At 32.2% G+C, this 27,340-nt stretch overlaps 2 protein-coding genes across 3 annotated transcripts; one reads left to right on the top strand and one right to left on the bottom strand.

Annotated features, from left to right (window-relative positions):
• Positions 1 to 15,284: 15,284 nt before the first annotated feature.
• Positions 15,285 to 19,951, top strand: LOC139861311 (histidine--tRNA ligase, cytoplasmic-like). The gene is made up of 8 exons (XM_071849687.1): positions 15,285 to 15,479; positions 16,403 to 17,751; positions 17,857 to 18,036; positions 18,130 to 18,384; positions 18,677 to 18,811; positions 18,890 to 19,171; positions 19,260 to 19,400; positions 19,488 to 19,951. Exons 2-8 carry the CDS (start codon positions 16,405 to 16,407, stop codon positions 19,797 to 19,799), a joined length of 2,652 nt encoding a protein of 883 aa, XP_071705788.1. The 5' UTR covers positions 15,285 to 15,479; positions 16,403 to 16,404; the 3' UTR covers positions 19,800 to 19,951.
• Positions 19,952 to 22,624: 2,673 nt separating this feature from the next.
• Positions 22,625 to 25,384, bottom strand: LOC139861528 (low-specificity L-threonine aldolase 1-like). 2 transcript variants are annotated; one of them, XM_071849952.1, is made up of 10 exons: positions 25,239 to 25,384; positions 24,627 to 25,074; positions 24,422 to 24,533; positions 24,272 to 24,322; positions 23,679 to 23,750; positions 23,435 to 23,567; positions 23,289 to 23,347; positions 23,082 to 23,182; positions 22,930 to 22,996; positions 22,625 to 22,832 (listed from the first exon to the last, which is right to left on the bottom strand). In XM_071849952.1, exons 1-10 carry the CDS (start codon positions 25,312 to 25,314, stop codon positions 22,791 to 22,793), a joined length of 1,161 nt encoding a protein of 386 aa, XP_071706053.1. In that variant the 5' UTR covers positions 25,315 to 25,384; the 3' UTR covers positions 22,625 to 22,790. The 2 variants fall into 2 exon arrangements, with proteins under 2 accessions (XP_071706053.1, XP_071706052.1); XM_071849951.1 differs by having other exon boundaries at positions 24,627 to 25,077; positions 25,239 to 25,371.
• Between the last annotated feature and the right edge of the window lie 1,956 nt (positions 25,385 to 27,340).

Raw genomic sequence — 27,340 nt, 5'->3', positions numbered from 1 at the left:
TGAAGACATGCATACACATTTGGATAAACCAAACTCGTCATTCTTTATTTCTTGTTTCTATTATCTGTCTATTTCAAATCACCAATGCAAATCATCACCAAATTTCTTTTTTTTTTTACTTTGTGATGCAAATTTGTCTAGGACTCTACCTTTCTGTTACCTAACTATATTTATCTTTATATTATATATATCCTTACATATCTATTATAGTTATATACATATACATATACATATACATACTAATGATAAGAACTCACAAATTTTATTATTCTTATAACTAGACAAAACCTCCTACGATATCTATTACTATTCTTGATTGGATTATTTTGAGAATTGACATTCACATTCACGGATTCACATTCACGGATGATTATTGTTTTACATCATTGTCATCCTTTTTTCACATATAAGCATATATTTATATATATGCATATAGGCATATAAACTCATACACATATACAACCTTGCAAACAACCTTAGATCACTGCACCTTCGAGTGTTCATCTACTCGAACTTTCCGTTAGTTGCTAGAGGTCGAAGAACACCAAGAACCACCGCCACGTCTTTATCTTTTCCATCATCTCTCTCAATACCATTCCTGTTTCTATTATTATTTTTTTTAGTGAACTTACAAGCCACCCATCCTAACCACCGTCAACCATCACCTCTACACCACTTCATCATCACCCTAAACCACCTCCTTTCTCCATTATTTTATATTTTCTTCTTCGTGAACCTCAAAAACCACACAAACATTAACCCAAAATAGTCTACTGCTGCACTTTTTCTTTTCTTGTTGTTACCTTTGCTGCTGTCTTGGTTATTGAATCAAACGCCATCAAACACTCAAACAAAACCCATTTAAACTTTCCACTATTCGAACAAAATCATCACTATCATCGTCTTTCTGTTGCAGCTACAAAACTGCAATCACAACCATATCCAATCACCACGACAACCATCATTAATCACCATTATTTTTCTGTTCAAAATTTGTGTATTGCTGCTACTACTACTGCAGCCTTTGCAACTATAAAACATATCTATAACACCCACAGCCGTCACTCTACTATTTCTGTTTAGATTTGTATTCAAACCCAAACCTCACCACCATCAAGGGCCATCCAACATCGCCAATTAAGATAATCACTACTGCTACATGTCGTCCTTCTGTTTCTTCTTCTAATTCAAACACCATAAACCTCAACCCAACAACAATTTTTTTTATTATTCTTTTTCCTTTCAAACTGCCATACGCCACAATGATTACTGCAGTACGATTCAGTTTTATGAAGATGATAAGGGAAGGAGACGATGTACAATAAAGGAAGAAGATGATGAATATCGACACAGATGTGATAAAATTGATTTTTTTACGCGGTCTACAAATAACGATATTTTTTAAAACGAATGCTGCGTGTCTTTTTTTTTATTTGGTTGGCCGATAACTAATAAAGCAAACACCCACTTGCAATGCTACGAACCCTTTTCCTGTTTCGTACATCGACTGAAACCTTTTAATTCCTATTTGGGTCGAGGGCCTAGATTTCTTTTTACTAATTGGCTTAGTAACTGTTGCATTATTGGGCTGAGAACCAGCCCATTGTGTTGGACTGAATCAATATCAAAGTATATTATGCAAATGCTTATATGATCTGCTGATCGAGCTCCAAGCCAAAACCATCCCATCATCGATCACTTTGATATTTATTTAATCACCATGGGATACTACTGTTCCTGTTGTGCTCCTGATTAAACCCAAGCCGAACACCTTAACTGTTTTGCAGCTCAAACTAGCCTCACACCCAAATCGCCTTATCGTGATGTTGCTTCTGTCCTTCGTTTCTATCCTGTCAGACCCAAAAAGATCATTGAAAAACCGCTGCTATTTATTACATGAACTGCTATTCGATTTTTAATTATATATCCACTTTCCTTGGTCGCTAAATTGGGCTTAAGGATGTTAGATGATCGTTATGATGTGATTATGAATGTGTGGTGATCATGAGTTTAAGGATGTTAGATGATACATGAAATCATAACGGTGATGACAAACGATAACATGATGAGGACGAGTGTTGATTATGATTATGATCACGTTGATGGTGATTCTGAAGACGATGATAACGAATAACGAATTAAATATAATGATACACCAAATAATAAGACGATGTAGCATGGTGATGATTATGATTCGTTAATGAAATGTGAAATAACGATAATAATAAATATGGATAAGGATGTTATCGGGTTAGCGGGACGTCGCGGGTTCAAACCCGGACTTGGACATTTTTTATAAAGGCTACTTCTTTGAGGTAGTATTACTATTACCATTATTATTATTGTTATTATTATTACTATTATTACATTTTTTTATTATTATAATTATAATTATTATTATTACTAACACAAGTATTATTAGATTATCATTTATTATTATTATTATTATTATGATTATAATTACAATTATGGTTATTATTACTATTACTATTACTATTACTATTACTATTACTATTACTATTACTATTACTATTACTATTACTATTACTATTACTATTACTATTACTATTACTCTTATTATTATTATTATTATTATTATTATTATTATTATTATTATTATTATTATTATTATTATTACTACTACTATTATCAACTATTAAGTATTATTATCAACTATTAAGTATTATTATCAAAATTATTATTTTCATTAACATTATTATTAAACTTATCTTTTTATTAAAAACTACTATTATTATTAAAAGTATCATTCCTACTAAAATCATTATTTTGTTATCATTAAAAACTATCATTTTCTTTATTAAAATTATCATTATTAAAAGTAACATTTTTAACATTTTTATTATTATTATTATTACTATTTACTACCATTATTATTATTATCCTTAACTTAGTATTATTACAATTATTAATTTCAGCAAACAGAAGATATTTATATAAAAATATATTTATGTATGCTAATATTACATAATATTATGATTTAACTAATATAATATTATTTATATTGATATAACGTTAATTAAATCATATATCAAATAAGCATTATAATATATTATAAGTATTAATAAAATTATATATAAATATTAATACACAACTATATATATATATATATATATATATATATATATATATATATATATATATATATATATATATATATATATATATATATATATATATAATTTATTCGATTACAATTATGTGTGTTAATATATATATATAAATGATATACGTTCGTAAATCCAAGGCCAACCCTGCAATGTTCAGTTCCGTCGTATGCATATTTTTACTACAAAATACCGTATAGTGAGTTTCATTTACTCCCTTTTTAAATGCTTTTGCAATATATATTTTTGGGACTGAGAATACATGCGCTGCTTTTATAAATGTTTTACGAAAAAGACACAAGTACTTAAAACTACATTGTATGGTTGGATTATTAGACCGAATATCACCCCTTCAAGTCTGGTAACCTAAGAATTAGGGAAATGACCCCTAATTGACGTGAATCCTAAAGATAGATCTATGGGCCTAACAAACCCCATTCTGGAATTTGGAATGCTTTAGTACTTCGATTTAAAAAGGTGATTGCGATTGCCGTTATATAGCATACTTGCGAGTATGCGGGGGATATTCTATATGCATTATGTTAATGTCGGTTACCAGGTGTTCATCATACGAATGATTTTTATACACTTGCGAGTGTATGGTTATCTATAAAATGAAATCTTGTGGTCTATTGAAATTATTGAAATGATTATTTATGATAAACCTATAAACTCATCAACCTTTTGGTTGACACTTTAAAGCATGTTTATTCTCAGGTACGAAAGAAATCTTCTGTTATGCATTTGCTCATCTTAAGAGATATTACTTGGAGTCGTTCATGGCATATTTAGGTCAGTACCTCGCAATGGGACCAAATGTTGAAGACTTCGTCCAGATGGATTAGGACGGGTCGCTTCATGTGGTATCAGAGCGGTGGTCTTAGCGAACCAGGTATTGCATTAGTGTGTCTAATTGATAGTTGTTTAGACGCATTAGTGAGTCTGGACTTCGACCGTGTCTGGATGTCAAAAGTTTTGCTTATCATTTAGTGTCGAAAATTACCTACTTATCATCCTTAGGAAATTACCTGCTTATCATTCTTAGTCTAGACACATCTTACTGCATTGATTGCCTGAATAGTGTATAGACAGAATTCATATCTTAGCGTATCTGCTAATTTATATCTTAACGTATCTATTACGGTAAACTTTGTCTGATATCTTCCGTAAATTTCTCCGTAATTTAAGGGATCCTGGTACTATATATATTTATGCATATTATGCATTAAGAATACCATCCAACTATCATTTGCGGTCACTAATCTTTTCGTACCAAAAATCTTTTCTGTGATCGCGTAAGATGGCCTATACGAATAGACCAAGTTCATCTGACTCCGAAGACAGCGTGATGGGAGCGCACCAACCGATCAACTACCGTGATTACTGGAGAAAATGGGGGTGGGTTCACGACATACTCATCTTATGGAGAAGGGAAGAAGGTACTCCATATCATGAGCCGAATCTACCGCCTAACATCGGAGTACTCGATCCGCTCACCGGTGAACCAGTTCGCAACACCGTTTATACCCTTTTTGCGAGAATTTTCCATCTTGAGGCTACCATTAACGGAACTAGAGGAGATATCCGACCTCTACCTCACACTAATAACCAACCAGGGTTAGTAGAAGAAGTTAAAGAACTCCGAGCTCGAGTGTTAACCTTAGAGAGCACATTACACAATTTACAAGCACCAACAGTATCACCAACACCAGTAACATCACCAACCTCAGCACCAATAGCACTTGTACCACCGACAGTAACATCCACATCACCAGCCTCGACATCACCATCTGTACCGCGAGCATAATCTTCGTTCTACCTTTAGATCTCTCTACTTTATCTTTGTTCTACATATTAACCTACATCGATTATCTTCGTTCTGCATGACGATTATGTAATCTCTAAAGTCTTAAAGATTATATATTATCGTTCTAACGGTAAATCAAATAAGATTAATATTTTATTGAGTCATTAAATCCATGATTACATCTGAAAAAGATATATATGTAAGTATATTTTCATAAAGATCGTAATTAAAAATTCTTCTGTAAAAATTATTAATGATGAGAATATTTTAACGGGTAGGTAATACCCTAGAAATATTTAGATCTCGCATTAACATGTTACCCTGTACATTCTTCAATTCCGATTCAACAGTCATTTACTATTCTATATTCAACCACAGATATACGTATCCGTTCACCGCAGAATAACATTTCATTCAAATTCAATTTCATATTCGGATTTTGACCGATCAGAATCCAATTCAAGATTTAACAAGTGGCATAATGAAGAAAATAATGGACAAAATAAAACTGATTAGTAACCAATTAATTAACTATGTAAAACTTTAAACCTATACTAATCTTAGATTATTGGACTACTAACATTGGACTATTAATCTTGGACAATTAAAAAGTGTTAAAAGATTAGGAAATGTTAAATATAACATTTTGACTTAAAATATTGTTAATAAGTTACACCTACTACAATTAAATAATTCCTCAAGTTTGCCACTTGATTTCATTTTAAACATCCTTTGTATCTTGACAATTACAATCAGCGTTTAATCATCTAAAAATACAACTTTCTTGAAACCTCTCGAATTGATAACCGATGATTCAGATATGGTAGCATTAAATACAGAGGAAACAGCAAAATAGTAGATGGTCTAAATGGTTAAAAGTTTGACAATAAATAATGGAATGTTGGGAACGCTCGATAGAAAATTTGGTATTAAAAAACAGATTGAGCTACCGGTGAAGGAGACCAAGGACAAATACAAGGACTAAACTCTGTATTCCAAAAATCCAAGATAATTCTGTATCCGATGAAATCCTTAGAAAATATCATGCTCCGAAGTCATGTTAAAATCTTGCGGAAAATCTTTCTTCATCAACCTTCGAACTTTGAAATTCCAAAATATCATCATAAATGTTTTCGATATTTCTGAAGATATTTTCATAATTATTCTCATCTGAAATTATATACCTCTTCGCGCTATCTATATTACATCATATTGAAAACTATTTTAGTTTTCAATATTATGTAAATCTAAGTATAAATTATGAATGGATTCTGGAGAAATGTTAAGAAGTTGAGCATGAATTAGTATAATATAATGACACTTGGCCAACGTGATTATATTACAGTAAGTCATGCTGAATTTCTAATGGAACGTGATGATTCACAGATCATACACTCATCATGAACCATGTTACATAACTCTTTCATTCTACTTAACCTCTAATCATATCAAGAAAATATATTTCTTGATATTTCTATCTTTCAGTGATTCTGGTAATTTGACAAATCAAATCGTGCTATTACCTTTCCTTTCTGCAAAGTATGTTATGACCATTCAAAACTTCATACCTACGAATCCAAGATGTCTTAATCGCTTTACTTAAGGTCGGGAAGAGAAAACAAAAGCATAGAGCTTCAAAATATAAATAGGAGCATAAATCACAGCAAATAGAGACATCATTAAATGTGGATGTCAATAAATATGGAAAGACAGATGCAAGGAAGGATTATGAAAACCACTACCCCAAGAGCGAAGTAGAAGTAAACAAATTCCCTCGGTGGGAGTTGGAATAGAAGGATGATTGTGACGATAGTCAATATAAGATCAAGAACCAGAACTGGATTTAGCATTTTCAAAATCTTTTTGAAGTATGAATTGAGATGAAAAGTATAAAAGTGGTGAAGAAAATGAAATGGAAGAGGTTAATATATAGGGAAATATCAGACATAGAAATCGAAGCAGATTACCGCATTTAATCAAAGAGGATCATAAATTTCCTTGATTACCGAAGAACCAAATCTTATATAGACTTCGAAGATTATCTCTAAATTTCTTGAATTTCAGAAATCCACCGTGACTATGTCAAAAGTTAAATCTCTATCGCAATCTTCTGTGACAGCTTCATTCATACGCTTCACATAATCGAATAGTTTTATCTATATTAACCAATAATGATAAAACTCTGTTTATCAACTCATATTCGTCATGAAAACATTCTTATTGTTATCCATGACGACCTTGATCAAATTTTGGGACGAAATTTCTTTAACGGATAGGTACTGTTGTGACCCGGAAAATTTCGACTAATTTTAAACCAAACTCACGATACGATTTCATAATTCTGACACGATAAGCAAAGTCTGTAATGTTGAGTCTCAAAAATTTTTGAACTGCTTCATATATTCAATTGACCTTCAACTGTTTTCGACGATTCACGAACAATTAATTGTAAATTGATATGTGTGTATATATATATATAAATAATAATTGAAAATATAATTTAAAATATTATATGTTGTTGATATTAAAAGTAACTATGTAGAAAAAATAAAAATAGGATATTATAATAATTATTATTTAAAACATATCTATATATAAATAAAGTACTGTTAAAATAAATATTAATTGATTGTAATACTCGTTTGATGTTTCGATCGATCTTAAAAAGGTTAAAAACGAACTTATGTGATTTTAAAGATAAACGGTGATCCAAAAATGAGTGATATAAATGATAGGCTTATTAAAAATGTATTTAGTATCTAATTTGATAAATTTTAAAACTTTATATATTGTACCTGTGATCAAGCGCGTACATTGATTTTATTAGTTAATGATCAATATTATACGATAATGACTGAAATAACTAAAGGAATTTAATTTAAAAATTTGGGATTTTTCTGAATATCTTTTATCTGCCACTGATTAAAGACGGGGTACGAATTTCAGTCCGTGAATGAAATTGTAGACGACGGCTAACAATTTACACGTTTATATTTAAATTATATTATAATTATTGTTATATTATATATTTATATTCTCAATTGATTGATCCGTAAAAATAATTAAGATTACTGTTTGGTCAGTGTTTGATTATTGTTTCTTTCCTTCAACTATCTCATCTCAATTCATATTATATTATATAATATATCTATATATTTGAAGACATGCATACACACTTGGACAAACCAAACTCATCATTCTTTATTTCTTGTTTCTATTATCTGTCTATTTCAAATCACCAACGCAAATCATCACCAAATTTCTTTTTTTTACTTTGTGATGCAAATTTATCTAGGACTCTACCTTTCTGTTACCTACCTATATTTATCATAATCTAACTATCTTTATTTATCTTTATATTATATATATCCTTACATATCTATTATAGTTATATACATATACATATACATATACATATACATATACATATACATATACATATACATATACATATACATATACATATACATATACATATACATATACATATACATATACATATACATATACATATACATATACATATACATATACATATACATATACATATACATACTAATGATAAGAACTCACAAATTTTATTATTCTTATAACTAGACAAAACCTCCTACGATATCTATTACTATTCTTGATTGGATTATTTTGGGAATCGACATTCACATTCACGGATTCACATTCACGGATGATTATTGTTTTACATCATTGTCATCCTTTTTTCACATATAAGCATATATTTATATATATATATATATATATATGCATATAGGCATATAAACTCATACACATATACAACCTTGCAAACAACCTTAGATCACCGCACCTTCGAGTGTTCATCTACTCGAACTTTCTGTTAGTTGCTAGAGGTCGGAGAACACCAAGAACCACCGCCACGTCTTTATCTTTTCCATCTTCTCTCTCAATACCATTCCTGTTTCTATTATTTTTTTTTTTGGTGAACTTACAAGCCACCCATCCTAACCACCGTCAACCATCACCTCTACACCACTTCATCATCACCCTAAACCACCTCCTTTCTCCATTATTTTATATTTTCTTCTTCGTGAACCTCAAAAACCACACAAACATCAACCCAAAATAGTCTACTGCTGCACTTTTTCTTTTCTTGTTGTTACCTTTGCTGCTGTCTTGGTTGTTGAATCAAACGCCATCAAACACCCAAACAAAACCCATTTAAACTTTTCACTATTCGAACAAAATCATCACTATCATCGTCTTTCTGTTGTAGCTACAAAACCACAATCACAACCCTATCTAATCACCACGACAACCATCATTAATCACCATTATTTTTCTGTTCAAAATTTGTGTATTGCTGCTACTACTACTGCAGCCTTTGCAACCATAAAACATATCTATAACACCCACATCCATCACTCCACTATTTTTGTTTCGATTTGTATTCAAACCCAAACCTCACCACCATCAAGGGCCATCCAACATCGCCAATTAAGATAATCACTACTGCTACATGTCGTCCTTCTGTTTCTTCTTCTAATTCAAACACCATAAACCTCAACCCAACAACAATTTTTTTATTATTCTATTTCCTTTCAAACTGCCATACGCCACAATGATTACTGCAGTACGATTCAGTTTTATGAAGATGATAAGGGAAGGAGACGATGTACAATAAAGGAAGAAGATGATGAATATCGACACCGATGTGATAAAATTGATTTTTTTATGCAGTCTACAAATAACGATACTTTTTAAAACGAATGATGCGTGTCTTTTTTTTATTTGGTTGGCCGACAACTAATAAAGCAAACACCCACTTGCAATGCTACGAACCCTTTTCCTGTTTCGTACATCAACTGAAACCTTTTAATTCCTATTTGGGTCGAGGGCCTAGATTTCTTTTTACTAATTGGCCTGGTAACTGTTGCATTATTGGGCTGAGAACCAGCCCATTGTGTTGGACTGAATCAACATCAAAGTATATTATGCAAATGCTTATATGATCTGCTGATCGAGCTCCAAGCCAAAACCATCCCATCATCGATCACTTTGATATTTATTTAATCACCATGGGATACTACTGTTCATGTTGTGCTCATGATTAAACCCAAGCCGAACACCTTAACTGTTTTGCAGCTCAAACTAGCCTCACACCCAAACCGCCTTATCGTGATGCTGCTTCTGTCCTTCGTTTCTATCCAGTCAGACCCAAAAAGATCATTGAAAAACCGTTGCTATTTATTACGTGAACTGCTATTCGATTTTTAATTATATATCCACTTTCCTTGGTCGTTAAATTGGGCTTATAGTTTCCAACAATGTCTTTGTAACCATGTTTGATGAATGGGTTAGTCTTTACTAATTAGGCCGAGGTTTATTTTCCGTTGGGCATAGAAGTTTGAAAACGATGATGACGATGATATTATGATCGTTATGTTGTGATTATGAATATGATGTGGTGATCATGAGTTTAAGGATGTTATATGATACATGAAATCATAACGGTGATGACAAACGAAACATGATGATGACGAGTGTTGATTATGATTATGATCACGTTGATGGTGATTCTGAAGACGATGATAATGAATAACGAATTAAATATAATGATACACCAAATAATAAGATGATGTAGCATGGTGATGATTATGGTTCGTTAATGAAATGTGAAATAACGATAATAATAAATATGGATAAGGATGTTATCGGGTTAGCGGGACGTCGCGGGTTCAAACCCGAACTTGAGCATTTTTTATAAAGGCTACTTCTTTGAGGTAGTATTACTATTACCATTATTATTATTGTTATTATTATTACTATTATTACATTTTTTTATTATTATAATTATTATTATTATTATTACTAACACAAGTATTATTAGATTATCATTTATTATTATTATTATGATTATAATTACAATTATGGTTATTATTACTATTACTATTACTATTACTATTACTATTACTATTACTATTACTATTACTATTACTATTACTATTACTATTATTATTATTATTATTATTATTATTATTATTATTATTATTATTATTATTATTATCAAAGATCCTAGCTGGGCAGGAGCTATGCAAGAAGAGATCTCCCAGTTTGATAGGAATAAGGTTTGGACTTTGGTACCTCAACTATCAACTATTAAGTATTATTATCAAAATTATTATTTTCATTATCATTATTATTAAACTTATCTTTTTATTAAAAACTACTATTATTATTAAAAGTATCATTCCTACTAAAATCATTATTTTGTTATCATTAAAAACTATCATTTTCTTTATTAAAATTATAATTATTAAAAGTAATATTTTTATTATTATTATTACTATTATTACTACCATTATTATTATTATCCTTAACTTAGTATTATTACAATTATTAATTTTAGCAAACAGAAGATATTTATATAAAAATATATTTATGTATACTAATATTACATAATATTATGTTTTAACTAATATAATAATATCTATATTGATATAACGTTAATTAAATCATATATCAAATAAGTATTATAATATATTATAAGTATTAATAAAATTATATATAAATATTAATACACAACTATATATATATATATATATATATATATATATATATATATATATATATATATATATATATATATATATATAAATTTATTCGATTACAATTATGTGTATTAATATATATATATAAATGATATAGGTTCGTGAATCCGAGGCCAACCCTGCATTGTTCAGTTCCGTCGTATGCATATTTTTACTACAAAATACCGTATAGTGAGTTTCATTTGCTCCCTTTTTAAATGCTTTTGCAATATATATTTTTGGGACTGAGAATACATGCGCTGCTTTTATAAATGTTTTATGAAATAGACACAAGTACTTAAAACTACATTGTATGGTTGGATTATTAGACCGAATATCACCCCTTCAAGTCTGGTAACCTAAGAATTAGGGAAATGACCCCTAATTGACGCGAATCATAAAGATAGATCTATGGGCCTAACAAACCCCATTCTGGAATTTGAAATGCTTTAGTACTTTGATTTAAAAAGGTGATTGTGATTGCCATTATATAGCATACTTGCGAGTATGCGGGGGATATTCTATATACATTATGTTAATGTCGGTTACCAGGTGTTCATCATACGAATGATTTTTATACACTTGCGATTGTATGGTTATCTATAAAATGAAATCTTGTGGTCTATTGAAATTATTAAAATGATTATTTATGATAAACCTATGAACTCACCAACCTTTTGGTTGACACTTTAAAGCATATTTATTCTCAGGTACGAAAGAAATCTTCTGTTGTGCATTTGCTCATCTTAAGAGATATTACTTGGAGTCGTTCATGGCATATTTAGGTCAGTACTTCGCAATGGAACCAAATGTTGAAGACTTCGTCCAGATGGATTAGGACGGGTCGCTTCAACTTTCGCCTCTTGTTAAGTACTACCGATCTTCGAGATATCATTAGCCATTCCATTATCAGAATGACCAACTAGACTCTTTTTTCTCTCCATAGCTTTGTAGACCCGAAGCTTCCCACCGATGAATTAAATATATTGTAAAACTCTTGTGAAATTTCTGACATCTCGAATCCCCTCGAAACTCACGAAACCAAAGCGTTATCCACCCGATAATCGTTTCCTTGCAATATAAACGTCTCTAATCGAACAATATTTATCGAAAAAAACTCCAACAATCTGCTCGAGTCCAGGTTTCTGGAAAGTTAAAAAATAAAAACGAGATAACCCGATTTTCACGATATTCACTAGCTGCATTCTTACTCGAAGTGAATGAGTTCTCACGGACACGCTCACCCATATTTCATGGAGGAGCTTCACATTGTATAGTGAAAGAGGAGGAAGATGAGAGTTTGGTTTATTTAAGATTAGACTAGATATATATGTTACCTTCTTTTATTAAAGCAGAGTATAGTGAGTTTGCCTCGATGATGCTTGAGTTTTTTGTTCGTGTGTTTTCGGACGATCTTCTTTTTTTCGTTGGTAGATGGTTCTTAATCTTTCGTTTGTCGTTTATAGATTATATTCCATCTTCCTTTTTATTGTTGTGTTGGAATATGGCGTTCGTGTTTTAGGTTTGTTTCAATCTTGCTTGATGTCGTGAGTTTCAGTTAGGTTGCCTGTTTAGTTTAGCTCAGTAGTTTTGGTTTTGTAAGTATCAAACAGGTTTCGTTTTTTTGATGATCTTCCTTATAGTTATAAGAGTTTTTTGTTTTTTCTCAAAAAAAAAAAAACTATTAACAAAAATATGTCTTTTGTAATCAATCAACAACGGAGCCGTGCTTTCCGGCGAAATAATGGTTCGTTCCATACTTTTATAAATACGATTCGCGTCTTATGGAGCTAGGTTAGACATGGCTTGTGAGGTTTTGTGTGTGAAAAGCAAACTCATATTTAGTTTTAAAAATGTTTGAATCGGTTTTAGGCAAGTTTAAAAATAAACATTATTGATTAAATCGGGTGGGGTTGACTCTTTATTATTGTGTGACGATGTCATTGTTTCTGAGTTAGGGGAAGCATCAGTTGATTGTTCAGGTTCTTTCCTCGTATCGGTGCTCGAACTCTCTAGGGTATGGGTAAACTCGTGGGGTCCTCTTATTCCCGATCGCCTAAATCTTATATGTTCTTGTCTTCTACGGTAAATATGTGAACCTTACTAAAGTTGATGGAAAGTTGGTAGAACCGGGATCGAGATTGAAGAAAGCTTTTCTTGCCGGTGAGAAACTTGAATGCTCATGAACTGTTTTTTCTTATTCGTGTTATGGCGTGATTTGTTGGTTTATTTGTCTTGTAGTTTGTTATCCTGTATTGTTTTGTTCATTCTTGTATGGTGTAAGGGAGTTATGTCCTTTGCATAGCTTGTCATTTCGTGTTGGTAGTTTCCATTTGTTGTCTCTACTCCGTATTTGATAACCTTATATTAGATTGTGTTAGGTTCGTTCACTGGTTGATGAAAATACTTGGTTATTTATTTTAGTTTTTTTGGGAAAAATAATATAAATATATTAAATTTAAATCAAATGATTAGAATATAGGAGATGAATCTCACATACCATTTTTTGATCCATCGACACTTATTTTACTATTATACCTTAATTATACTTAGAATAACCCTGTAGATAAATTTTGAGGTAAAACTATAAATTTATGAGACAAAAGTGTAGATGGATTAATAAAGGGAATTGATTTTTCCACCATTTAAATTACTCCATCCACCACAAATTTTGCATCAACAGATTGTACTTTACAACTAAATAATGCATATTTGTGGTGGATGAAGTAATTTTTATGGTGGATATATCATTACCCATAATTAATAAATGGTGTGTGAGGATAACCTCCGTTAAAAGATGTAACAATATTAATATTAATTAATATGAATAAAAATTCAAAATAATAAATAAAATAAATGATTAGAATTAGTAAAAGTTACCCGCACGATGCCGCGGGGCCTTTCGGGTTGCATATTCATAGTTAACGTAACGTTACGTATTTACAGAATTAAAAACGCTTTGCTACGGGATACACGTGGCTAATTCGTAATATACCTAATGGCTTGTGCGTTTTTAACGCCAGAAAGATTGCGTAAAAAAGGGAAACGAAAACATCGATATGATGTAGGTAATTTGAGTTATTTATTATAGGTGTATGTATATGTATGGACGATGGCCCGAACGTTTTTTGAAAAATGTTCGTTTCGCATATAGTTAGTTTCATTGGGTTCGTAAATTTTTTTCAAGCTGAACGGTGATCTCGGAAAAATTTAGCTCGCAGCGAGCAAGAAGATATGTCTCGATAAAAATTCGGGTGAAGTTTGGTAATTAAAATTGAGATTTTACTTTCTGGATCATTGGTCTGAGGGTTGAATTTGCATTTTGTTCAAATTTTGAGGGTATTTTTTTTTTTTTGGGCTTCTCCTCATTAAACGGCCGAAGCCTGGATTCCATTTAGTATAGGTGTATGTATATGTATGGACGATGGCCCGAACGTTTTTTGAAAAATGTTCGTTTCGCATATAGTTAGTTTCGTTGGATTCGTAAAAAATTTCAAGCTGAACGGTGATCTCGGAAAAATTTAGCTTGTAGCGAGCGAGAAGATATGTCTCGATAAAAATTCGGGTAAAGTTTGGTAATTAAAATTAAGATTTTACTTTCTGGATCATTGGTCTGAGGGTTGAATTTGTATTTTGTTCAAATTTTGAGGGTTTTTTTTTTTTTTTTTTTTTTTTTGGCTTCTCCTCATTAAACGGCCGAAGCCTGGATTCCATTTAGTGTTTGGGTAAAAATAAAAATAAAAATAAATAAATAAATAAATAAATAAATAAAAATAAATATGAATATGTACCACTGCCTTTCTTTACGGAAACCCTAGACTCAAAACTCCTCTCCTTGTTCCATTACCGGCGGCCTTCGCCGTTTCCGTCATCACAAATTGATTGCCTACTTCCGGCTATCACAACTGTCGTCAAGTTCATCGGATTTACTACCGGAAGTATTTAAGCAAACTCCGTCACGTGAACACAGTTATCAAATCTCAACTGGTTATTCCGTTTTCAGAGTTTATAACACATTATATTGAGTCAGTTTGAATCAGTACGATTCTTCATTACTAAATTTTCTGATGTATCGTTATTAAACTGATAATTTTAATGAGTGTATGCATCTGAATGTATAAATCGCTAATTAGCAACAGGTCCCGTACTCAAGTGATCAAAATTTGTTTAAATTTAGCTCACTGATATTTATTATATGTTGGCTAGTTATACTATGAATTACAATATATTCATCTCTAATACTGAAAATTAAAAAATAGTAGCAATTGATCACTTTGATCGGATTTGACCTAGGAATTAGGAAATTGCTTAGAAACTGCATATAGATACTATAAAGCTTCTAGTATTTGTATTGCTAAATGAGTAAGCATTACAATACTTAATATATGGTATTAAAATAAGTAGAAGTACAGTGATCAAGCGTAATTCGATCGAATAGTCGGCTTGAGTATAAATTAGAGATTATAGGTCAGTAGGATGAATCAGTTTGAATTTTGAATCCATTATGTTGAACTAGTTTGAATCCATACGGTTTTTCATTATTATATTTTCTGATGTATTGTTATTGAACTGATAATATAATGAGTGTGCATCTGAATGTGTAAACTTCAAATTAGCAACAATACGTGTAGTCAACTGATAAAAAATTGTATAAAATAAGCTCAATGATATTTTGCATTACTAGGTAAATTACAGCATCTTGATCTCTAACAGTGAAAGTATTAAATAGTAGCAGTTGATCACCGTGGTCGGATTGACTTGGGACATTTTTTAAAAACTGCATATCGAGTATTTGCATTGCTAAATGAGTTCAAAATGAGTAGAAGTATGGTATATTGATAGGGTTTTACTGGTAATGTACTCCATATAAAACATATTGCTAATTACTTTTCAAATTTGTGTTGCTGTAGTAATGGCAGGTGAGAGGCGCGTGCTAACGTTAGGTGGAAAAGGCTCATCGCTTTCTCCGACCTCCATGTTCGAATTCTCCACTGCATCTCCTCCCCTGGTCCTGAAAATCGATCCCGCTGCTCTGGCTAGGTTATTGTCATCTTCTTCCGGTCATAAACTGCCATCACTGTCGTCTCCATTTAAACTTCAGCTATCTGTGCCGGATTATTTTACCCATGAGGAAGCCAAAGCTTCTATTCTTCTGCTTTTGTACAAGCTCTTGATTGGTGGATCATCTTCACCGACCGCTGCTTCTCAGCTATTGGAAATTTTGAATAAAGATACTGAATCGCTAACTATTGATCTTGATTTCGATAGGAAAGACGATAAAGATCTTTTAAATAGCTGTTGGTCTGATATTCAGATACAAGGTATTTGTGCATTACTGGATTACACCGCCACTTCATTGGCGACAGTTGCTGATGCTGTTGCTGCGTGGTCTTGTGAGGCTTTAAAAACGGACACGAACACTGTTTTCAATACGTTTATGGATTCTGGTGACGGACTTTGTGATAAAGATCAAGCTTCAGTTGCTAGTGATTTGAAGGTCTTGTTGAATGGATCCAAGATGAGTGGTAATCAACAGTGTGAACTACTTTTTGACATCCCGATAATTCACGGGCGTTTGAGGTCTCTCTACAAGTCGGTCCACACTTCAACACGGGTCGGTTTGAATTCAATCCCATTAGTATATGGATCCGTTGGTAAGGATTTGACCATACTTTTTTCGTCTCTAGCTTCTGCTATTCAAAGTCTTGGTGAGACTAGTTGGCTTAGAGCAAAACTCATTCTAGATAATTTGGTAAAGGATAACTTGTATCCTACATTGGTTGAGAGTTTCAACGCTGATTGCCCTGGTATTGATAAATTAGAAGCTTTCGTTATGTCTTTTGATAAGTTTAAGATGGAGAAAAGCTACGTTGAATCCATGCATGAAATTTATTGTTTATCCGAAGCTGTGAGAAAGATACTTTCGTGGGAAGCAACGGTTTCTTGCATCTCACTTGAGGGGAACGAGATCTTTCAAGTGCAAGAGAACACTGATGGAGTAAGCTTGAAATCAGATAAAAAGAAGGACAAGAAAAAGAAAGTTATGGGAAAAGGAACAACTCTATTGATGCAATTTGCTAAGGCAAGATTACAGTCTGTGATAAACGACATCTCTGATGATTCAGCTTTTGTGTATAAAGTGTCACAGGGTTTTCTTTCAATCTTTGACTTAAAAGATCCGAACTTTGACCACTTACTAAAGAAAGTCAAAGAGGTTGTGGACAGTAATGAAAGCAGAAGACTTCCTAAGATCCCCAAGGTAATATTATATCACGTTTTATTGATTTTTGATTCTTGTAACTTGTGAGTTTGTTTTATCTTATCTTAAGTCGTTTGTATCTAAATTATATGTTGACTTTTTCAGGGAACTCGTGATTTTGCTAAAGAACAGATGGCTATTAGAGAGAAAGCGTTTTCGATTATCGCCAGTGTGTTTAAGAAACACGGTGCTATGGCTCTTGATACTCCTGTATTTGAGTTGAGGGAAACTCTTACAGGGAAATATGGGGAAGATTCAAAGTTAATCTATGATTTAGCTGACCAGGTGAGATACATTTATGTTTCTAATTTTTGAGTTTTATTTTAATTAATTTTTGCTTCTCTTGTTTTGTTTTTGACATATTCGAATTACTTCTAGGGTGGAGAGCTTTGTTCGCTACGTTATGATCTGACAGTTCCATTTGCTAGATATGTTGCTATGAACGGTATCAAGTCATTCAGACGGTACCAAATGGCTAAAGTGTATAGACGGGACAACCCATCTAAAGGAAGATACCGTGAATTCTATCAATGTGATTTTGATATTGCTGGTGATGAAACAATCGGAGCAGACTTTGAGGTAGTCAAAATTTTGACTGAACTGTTGGATAAGCTGAACATTGGTGATTATGAAGTAAGTTTTTTTGTTTTTTAATCTTATGACATTTCGTTGTGCATTTACATGTGCTGTTTGACACATAAGATTCTTGTAGAACATGTTGTCGTGTTCCTATTTTTTGGTTCAACCTTTTATGTTTTAAAAGTTTATATATGCTCGTGTTGAGGATTCATAATTTCACAGTGTCCCAGCTCATAATCTGTGAATTTACTTTTACTATTAGAAGTATTTTTAGATTTTTAGATTAATAACGTTATCCTGTTGTGCTTATATTTAACCAATTAACATTCACTACATATGCATGCAGATAAAGTTGAATCATAGAAAGCTACTGGATGGAATGTTGGATATATGTGGTGTGCCTTCTCAGAAGTTTCGAGCTGTTTGTTCGAGTATCGACAAATTGGACAAACAGACCTTTGAGCAGATTAAAAAGGAACTGGTAAGTAAACTGTTCCGTGTTAGTATTTTTTTATCATTCATTATTTAATGAGTAATGACAATATATTGTTATTTTTAGATTGATGAGAAGGGCTTAGATGTTGAGACAGTGGAGAAAATTGGTTCTTTTGTGACATTAAGAGGACACCCTTTGAAATTATTATCAGAACTTAAAAAGGAAGGTAGTGAATTTCTTAAAAACGCTTCCTCAAATCAGGCTTTAAACGACTTGGAAAAGTTATTCCAAGCTTTAGACAACTCAGGATGTGTCGATAAAGTTGTTTTTGATTTGAGTTTGGCAAGAGGCCTTGATTATTACACTGGTGTCATATATGAAGCTGTTTTCAAGGGGTCCACACAGGTCTGGTTTTTATAGTTAATTTAATTGGACCTTATAGTTTATATCATATAATCATATATTATTCAATAACCCTGTCTGCAAATTGCAGGTTGGTTCAATTGCTGCTGGAGGACGTTACGATAATCTGATAGGCATGTTTGGTTCAAAACCCGTTGCTGCAATTGGTGTTAGTTTGGGAATAGAACGTGTATTCACAATCATGGAACAAAATCAGAAAAATGAGAAGCAGGTAAATAGAGAGTCATTTAGTTATCAATCTGTTTTTTGCTTTGTGTCATCTTTAATGCTCTAAAATCATGTTTTGTTGTTTTTACAGGTGATTCGAGCGAGTGAAACACAGGTTTTGGTGAGCATATTAGGGGATGATTTGAATCTAGCTGCTAAACTGGTGAATATGTGTTGGGAAGCAGAACTGAAAGCAGAGTTTATGGTTCATAAGAGAATTACTAAGCACTTTGATCATGCTAAAGAGTTTGGGATCCCTTGGATGGTGATTGTCGGTGATCGTGAAATTAAAGAAGGAACCGTCAAGTTACAAAATAAGGAGGCCCAAGTAGAGAAAGTGGTTTCAATGGACGTTTTTGTTGATGAGCTCAGCAGGCTTATTAACTCATCTAACTCCTGTTAACCTGAAAGGAAACTGAGCTTAATGTTGCAAGAAAAGAAACTCACTTTTTTCTTAGGGAATTGTTACCTACAAGCTCTTCATTTTATTTTTGTGGTTGAATTTTTCAAATGACCATCTTATTTTGATGTTACATTTGTATTGAAATGCAGTTGATATGAGCTCAGCAGGCTTATTAACTCATCTAACTCCTGTTAACCTGAAAGGAAACTGAGCTTAATGTTGCAAGAAAAGAAACTCACTTTTTTCTTAGGGAATTGTTACCTACAAGCTCTTCATTTTATTTTTGTGGTTGAATTTTTCAAATGACCATCTTATTTTGATGTTACATTTGTATTGAAATGCAGTTGATATGATAATATGTTTTGTTTTTAGATTTTGAAGATGCATACATCTTGAAATGTAGATAATATGTTTATATATTTTGTTGTTCGAATTTTTGAAGATCATACCATATGGTCTAAGAGACTAAACACAGATAATTCTGAAGTTTATGGTCTCATCCGAGTAAAGCAGTTCATGGTGATGATTCAGGTCTTGTTTAATTTAGAAGTTTCTATTTATGAATCTGGGCAATTATAGCTTCGGCTAACTGCAGCACAACAAAGAGAGAAACGATCTCATCTTTAATAGAGGTGCACAATCCGGATAATAAATCGGATCTGGACAAAAAAAATCGGATTTTTTTGTCCGGATTTTCCGGAACCGGTTCCGGATCCGGTTCCGGTTCTCGGCGTCGGATTTTTTTTCCGGAATCGGATTTTTTTCGGTTCTCGACCGGATTTTTTTCGGACAAGGATTCGATTTTGCCGGTTATATGTTTACCACTTCGATTAATAATTATAATTATAATTCTAATTACAATTATAATTCTAATTATAATTTATATTTATTCAATTATATTATAATTATATTTACTCGTATAAATTATAATTAATAATAACTAGTGTTCGAACCCTCGCTTCGCGCCGGGGGTTCGGTTTTTAATGTATTTTATTGCGTTTAGTTTGTAAAATTTTTTTTGTAGCTAACGATGATGTTGTTGAAACGCAACTCGAGTCGAACTAAGGTATAACCCGTGAAAGATTTAAATGTTATTTAAAATTAACAATATATGTGCATCTCCGCGTTTCGCTATGGAGTTGTCGACTTTTAAAAATTTAACGGGGAATTAACGTGTATAAAAAGTACCCCAAATAGTTAGCGTTTTTTAAAAAGCGTCCGTTTTGCGTATAGCTAGTGACATTGTGTTCCTAAAATTATTTCGAGTTTAATGATGGTGGCGGAAAAATTTAACTCGTTGCGAGTGCGAAGATATGACCCGTTGAATATTTGGGTGGAGTTTGTTTAAGATTTTTTATGAGAATGGTTAATTGACACTTTACCCCCCGTTTGGGGGGTGAATTTGATTTTTTGGATAAAATATGGGGTGGTTTGTGGATGAATTTGAAAAAAAAAAAGAGGGAAAAAGTCGAAAATACTCTCTGGTACTATTCATTTCCCCCTTGTTTTTTAGAATATATGTATAATATAATATAATATAATATAATATAATAATAATTAAGAGTATATGGAAACATCATTAAAATAATATGGGAAGCATGTATTGTTGAGAATTTGAGACTTGAGAGTATCCCACAATCCCACATTGGTGGGTAGAAAGAAAAATGAAAGGGAAGCATGTAGTATAAAAGGAGAGCAAGGATATTGGGTTACTCACATTTGGGGTCCTACAAAATGAAATAACCCTTATATTGTATGGGTTTTTTTAGTTTGGACTCATCAGCCCTTCTAAACCGGATCCAGTGGCCGTTTTTTATTCGAGTAGTATCAATCGGATCCGGATCGGATCTAATCCGATTTTTATCCGGAAAAAAATCCGGTTTTGGTTGAAATTTGGAATCGGTTGGATCCGGATCGGATCTAAGATCCGGAACCGGATTTTTTGGGATCCGGTTTTTGTTGGATCTGGTTCCGGATCGGATTCAATCCGGATTTTTTGCCCATCTCTAATCTTTAATGGAAAGTACACTTGTTGTTGGGCTTCCATTTTGCGTCACATTAAATTTTGCGTCACATTAAACTCAAGGTCTTCTTATGGGCTTTCACGTTATGTTACGGTCATCAATTTTATGTATGAGAATACAACCCTTATCTCTTATGTCACTCTGTTTAAATCCTTTGTTAGGATTTTTGTTAGTTTGGTTTCCAAGTGGCCTACACAAGTTGTATTGTTTTTGTATTAGGTTCCTTTCATCATATTTTGATGAATGGATTCCTGTTTTGTTAATGAAATATATCTCTTTTCGCCAAAGAAAGCCAAAGAGAGAATAAATTCTCATAATTTGTCTACTAGACAACATCAGATTGTGGAAACGGTAACAACATCAGTTTAATAGACTGGTAACCTTACATGTTTGGTACGGTTCGAGTTTGCAGTGGATATATGGCATCTCATTCTAGTTTGGACTGATAATGGTATGCAGTTGGTGGATAATATGAAGGGCACGTGACAATAGATTACATGTCGTGATTGCTTCTACTTTTGATTGTATTGGTTTAATGTTTTTTTCTTAGACATTAATTGGACTACTTGGCTATCTGAGTCTATGTAATTTTCTTCTACCTTCTTGCTAGAAGTTTTTGTTCTAATAAAATTTCGCCATTAATAAAATATCTCAAAGAGTTGACTCAACATTTCTAGTCCTTACGCAGAAAGCTAAAGTCACATAACAGAATCTAACTGAACACAGATCTTTTCGATATTTAATTTGGCGTTACTGCAAATCTGGTAGTGTGTCTTCTCATTCGACAGTTGCAACTGTATGTTCTCAGTAAATTAGTAAGTTTATTGATATGTGATTTCGATAAAAGAAAAATTAAACCATAATAATTTCAAAGATAAGACGTCACTAGGAAACCAACTGCCAGCATGAATTTGAATACATTTACAACTGAAAATAGAAATGATGTTCACAAAGATTATAATTTGTCTCATTTGTCACCATTTTCATCTGCCACTCCAGTCATAGCTTGCTGAAACCAAGATAAATAAGTCAAGTGAGACTAAGAAATAGAATTACACATAAAAATATACATATAAAAAGAAAAGTTTATAGTCACATATTGTAACCTTTATGCAGGATAATGTGTACTGCACATCACTTGCAGATACTTGGTGGTGAACAACAATCCTTACCCTGCATGTCAATAAATACAAATCATAGCAACATACAAAAACAACTTAAGAGTTTTTAAATTTGTAAAAAGAAGATGGTCTCGTACCTGGACGAGCTATCAGGCATCAAAAGTATACCATGATCCTCCATAATTTTCCCTAACTTCAGTGCTGTAATATGCGATCCTTCTAATATTTCAAAATAGACCTGCCCAAAAAAAAGAATTAGATGAGAATATGTGATCATGGGCAAATAGGGGAAACCATACTTATAAACTAGAGTTGTTTATAGTTTGAGGAATTGGAATGCATACAATATTTGTCTCCACAGTAGTCAGGTTAACACTGAGACCCTTGATTTTATTTAGCCCTTCTGCAAATCAAGATTCATATTAAAATATAAAAACTTGACGGATAAAAAATATACAAGTCCAGAAAACAAATAGAGTAATATATTTACCAGCTAAAGTCTTAGCATTATTGTGATCAATTGCAAGCTTTTGTACATTTTCTTGTAATGCAACAAGAGCAGCAGCACACAAGATGCCCACCTGCCTCATTCCACCACCCAATGTTTTCCTTAAAATCCTTGCCTGCACAATTGGATTTTAAAAACTATGTGTCAATAGTCATAAAAAAAAAAAAAAAATCCAAAATAAATGCAAACTGCTTGTTTAATTTAAGGATTTATTATAATGAGATACCCTGTCAATGAAGGTTTTTGTCCCAACAATTACACTTCCTACTGGTGCACCAAGCCCTTTCGACAAACATACCTAAACACAATTGATCAACAATTTGAGGTAACTAACTAAGCAAGAGTTATATTTCCATATACTGTACACTCTCTAGTATGATCTTAGGGGGTGTTTGTCTTTGCGTTTAGGACTTGATTATTTGATTATCACGTTTTTAAATCGTAAATAATCAGTTGCTAGTGTTTGGTAAGTTAAACAAAAAAAATTAATTATTTGCGTTTTGAGAGACTCGAAACTTGAAAATGAAAAAGCAAGTCACCCCTTACTGCAACAAAACGTGATTATCATATTATCGCGTTTTACTTGTCAATTTAACAGATAATCAGATTTACCAAACAACATAACTGACTGAATATTTGATTATTGTGTTGTCAAACAGTATAATTAAATTCAAACACTATTAATTTATAGCACGTTTTGATACAACTGATTATTTTATTCTAATTATCATCAACGCATAATCAATTTTCAAAACGCACATCCAAACACCCCCTTAATCTGGCATTAAAAAGTATGTTATAATAGCAGCAAAACCATACCGAAACAGAATCAGCAGCCTGTACAAGCCTATGAACAGGAACACCCAAAGCCTGAAACAAATTTTCACAAATTCAATTCGCGAAAAATCTATTTCACCTCAACAACAATACAACTAATATACTGCCACAATAAAGGTTTATCCAACTCACAACAGCTGCATTGAAGATTCGAGCTCCGTCAATATGAAGCTTTAACCCATGTTTTTTCACTATCTCCCCAACTCGGTCCGTATACTGGACAGAAAGGCACCTACCGCCGGTGCTACATCATCAAACACTCTCTGTTAGACATTTCATCGAACACATAATCAACATCAAAACTATAGATGTATAATTCATACACTGATACACATACTTAGCATGTGAATTTTCAAGGCAAATAAGCCTAGTTTTGGGATAACAAATCTCGAAATTAGGGTTACGAATAGCAGACTGAATCAAATCAATATCCATAGTTCCATCATCATTATTCATAACAGGTCTTGGATGAACACCACCAATAGTTGAAATCCCACCATTTTCGTAAATATGAATGTGAGAATTGTTACCAAGGATCACTTCACTTCCCCTAATTTCACAATGAACAAGAACACTTATCAGATTACCCATTGTTCCTGATGGAACAAACAGAGCAGCTTCTTTCCCTGTTATTCGGGCCATTTCATTTTCCAATTGTCGGGCTGTCGGGTCGTATATCAAAACGTCGTCGTCAACCTCTGCCTTTGACATCGCTAGTCTCATCGATTCCGTTGGTTTTGTTACCGTGTCTGACCGGAGATCAATCGTTCTCGCCGTCACCATTTCTGCTAAAATTTTAACCAAAATCAAAATCAAAATCGTAACGAATTCATTAATTTAGCTGGTTAAAATGAAATACTCCTAATTTTTCGGATTAGTGATCCTAATTTCTAGGACTATAAGTAAGACTGCTATTTTCATGAATATAAATTGAAAATTTAATTGTTACCTTGAATTGAAGAAATGTTGAAGAAAACAGGGGAATTAATTTTGTTTGAGTGAAGTAAAATTAAACACGACAACATGAAATGGAATTTGAAAACAAATAAATAGAATGAAAGAGAGCAGAAGGTGATTGAAGAGAAGAATCCAAAATTGTAGTGGTGAGTGGAAGTGCGTCACGAGAAAGATCACACTGTGGTTGGCAAATTGTAAGATGGCCACGTCATCGTGATTATGATCATGATTATCATCATGTTGTATTCAAAAATGAATGCATGCAATTTTGAGACCGACTATTGGTTGCGTACTCTTTTCGATAATCAGATACGTTTACAATTGATTAATTACATTTAATATTGATTAATTATTATTAATGATTTTACCATATTTATTTGAACTTTGCTAATAAAATGATTTATATTAGAGTTAACTAGTTTACGAACCCTCGCTTCGCGTCGGGGGTTCGGTTTTCAATGTATTTTAGTGCGTTTAGTTTGTAAAATTATTTCGTGGCTAACGATGATATCGTTGAAGTGCAACTCGAGTCGAACTAAAAGGTATAATCCGTGAAAGATTTAAATATTATTTTAAATTAACAATATATGTGCTATGTGCATCTCCGCGTTTCGCTATGGAATTGTCGACCTTTAAAAATTTAACGCAAAATCAACGTGTATGAAAAGTACCTCAAATATTTAGAGTTTTTTAAAATATTCCATTTTGCGTATAGTTAGTGACATTGTGTTTCTAAAATTATTTTGAATTTAACGATGGTGTCGGAAAAATTTAACTGGTTGCGAGCGAGAAGATATGACCCGTTGAATATTTGGGTGGAGTTTAGATAAGATTTTTTTATTAAAATGGTTATTTGACACTTTACCCCCTGTTTGGGGGGCGGTTTTAATTTTTGAACAAAGTTTGGGGGTTTTTTTGAAAAAAAAAAGGTGAAAACAAAAAAAAATAAAAAAAAGGTGAAAGGACGAAATATATTATATAATATTATTATAGTTATAATAACGGGGAGGCGAATCGGATCGGCTTGGAGTAACGGGGTAGGGTTGGAGGGTGTTTTGTTTTTTCTCGAGGGTGTGGGGTTTTTTTAGTAAAATTGAGGAGAGGCCGATTCGTACTTTGGATAAAGTTTGGGGTCCTTAGTGTGAGATTGAGATAGTCCAAATAGTAGTATTGGGGATGTGGCCGATTCGTACGTTGGATAAAGTTTGGGGCCTTAGTGTGAGATTGAGATAGTCCAAATAGTACTATTCATTTGGACTATCTCAATTAGGTATATAGTATAATTACACCAATCGTCCCTGTGTTAATTACAACTCTAACTCTTTTCATATTTAACAATTTTCAACTTGACTAAATCTTTCACTTCTATTGAAGTTCCAAATGTTTGACCAACATAAAAATGTGTCTTTGAATCATGGTCAAGACCTGATATCTGAAGTTGCTTATTCTTCAATTACCTTATTTTTCTTGCTCTGATTTTAGCATTTTCATCAGTCCCATCATCATCACTAGCACTATCATTCACATTATCCATAAGTACTAAATCAGTATCATCTATTGTGATGATGGCTGCATTACGTGAAATCCCCATAAAATCAACCTCAGTATCAATATGTAAGTTGTAATCAGTCATATTGTGACGACCCGAAAATTTTCGACCAAATTTAAACTTAATCTTTATATGGTTTCGACATGATAAGCAAAGTCAACTAAATTGAATTTCAAAATTTTTGAACTATTTTATGAAATCATTTGACCTTCGACCAGTTTCGACGATTCACGAATAATTAATTGTAAATAGATATATGTGTGTGTGTGTGTGTCTATATATATATATATATATATATATATATATATATATATATATATATATATATATATAATTGAAAATATAATTTGAAATATTATATGTTGTTGTTATTAAAAATTAATTATGTAAAATAAAATAATAATATGATATTATGATAATTATTATTTACAAACACATCTATATAAATAATGTATATTAAAAATAAATATTAAATGATTGTAATACTCGTTTGATGTTTCGATTGATATTAAGCAAGTTAAATTCAAACTTATGTGATTTTAAAA

This window comes from Rutidosis leptorrhynchoides, chromosome 8, assembly GCF_046630445.1.
Source record: "Rutidosis leptorrhynchoides isolate AG116_Rl617_1_P2 chromosome 8, CSIRO_AGI_Rlap_v1, whole genome shotgun sequence".
NCBI classification, from domain to species: Eukaryota; Viridiplantae; Streptophyta; class Magnoliopsida; order Asterales; family Asteraceae; genus Rutidosis; species Rutidosis leptorrhynchoides.
The sequence above is the reverse complement of the archived record's forward strand: the minus strand, read 5'-3'. Positions and strand labels throughout refer to the sequence as shown.